At 41.2% G+C, this 1,225-nt stretch overlaps 1 protein-coding gene across 3 annotated transcripts in view; it reads right to left on the bottom strand.

Moving 5' to 3' along the window:
- Smg6 (SMG6 nonsense mediated mRNA decay factor) overlaps positions 1-1,225 on the bottom strand; it is a 235,538-nt gene that overhangs the window by 224,208 nt on the left and 10,105 nt on the right. For all 3 annotated transcript variants that reach the window (XM_021176232.2, XM_021176235.2, XM_021176236.2), the window contains exons 5-6: positions 764-870; positions 423-501 (exon numbers count right to left, since the gene is read on the bottom strand). In XM_021176232.2, the coding sequence (XP_021031891.1) occupies positions 423-501; positions 764-870 (186 nt within the window). The remainder of the gene's footprint in view (positions 1-422; positions 502-763; positions 871-1,225) is intronic.

Here is a 1,225-nt window from a genome sequence, read left to right as displayed (position 1 = left end):
AACTAACCAACCAACCAAAGCAAATAAATTAATAAAGAAGTAAGAAGAAGTAAGTGAATAAATTCAGAGGCTAGCAAGAGGCTCAGCATGTAAGGGTGCCTGCTGCTAAGGTGCCCGTTTATGTACAATCTCTGAGACTTTCATGGAAAGAAAGCAGATCTCAAAGTCTTCTGATCTCTACATGCATACCTTCACACATTTAATAAACCAACAAAGAGATAAATGTAATAATACAAATCAAATGAGTATCTTAAGCAACTTGTTTGGGGTGTGGTAGAACATGCCTTTGATCTGATCTCAGCACTTGGGAGACTAAAGAAAAGATAACAAATCTGAAGCATGGGGTATATAGTGAAACAAACTCTAGCTCAAAGATAAGGAACTGCTTAGGAAATAACTCCCTTATCCACGGGATTTCTTACCGTATACACTGCCAGTAGAGCCAACTGGTTATAGGGGCGCCCGTTCTTGGGAGCAATGTGCTGAGCCTTCAGATACCAACTAGAATAGAAAAACAGAATGAAATGCTAACTCCTATCAACTCTTTCCCAGTCCATCCCCATAGCACTTCTACTTAAGTCACAGACTAGAAAGTTAACTAGATGTAGCCCTTGGGTGGTCAAGCACAAGGGACCAATTAAGGACAACTATAAGACATCCCCTATAAGAGGCAGCTCAATTGGCGAGATAGATGCCTTGCTGGGATTCATATAATATAATGCCACACAGGGAGAGGCATCATGAGTTGAGAGGTAAAAAGTACCTGCGAGCCTTCCCATAGTTTGCTGTATCGTTGGCTTGCTCCCGATACCTAGAGATATCTCCTTGACAAATCATACTTCGTTGAGCACTGATCAAGGCATATTTCACCTACAGAAGAGACAACTGGTTAGTACAGAACCCAAAGAAACACAATTCAATACCAGAAAAAAAATGAGTGGGATCTAATAGCACAATGACAAGGTAAAACACAGACTTCAAAAAAGTCAACTTCTCAACTTAACCTTGAACACTGAAATACAGCCAACAACATGATACAAAGAATAAACACTGCATTTAAGAATGGAAATTCCTGGGCTGGTGAGATGGCTCAGTGGTTAAGAGTGCCAACTGCTCTTCCAAAGGTCCCGAGTTCAAATCCCAACAACCACATGGTGGCTCACAACCATCCGTAACGAAATCTGATGCCCTCTTCTGGAGTGTCTGAAGACAGCTACAGTGTACT

The sequence above is a fragment of the Mus caroli genome, chromosome 11, assembly GCF_900094665.2.
Source record: "Mus caroli chromosome 11, CAROLI_EIJ_v1.1, whole genome shotgun sequence".
In the NCBI taxonomy this organism is placed as follows: domain Eukaryota; kingdom Metazoa; phylum Chordata; class Mammalia; order Rodentia; family Muridae; genus Mus; species Mus caroli.
Note: the sequence above shows the minus strand (reverse complement) of the source record. Positions and strands in the feature narration are given on the sequence as shown.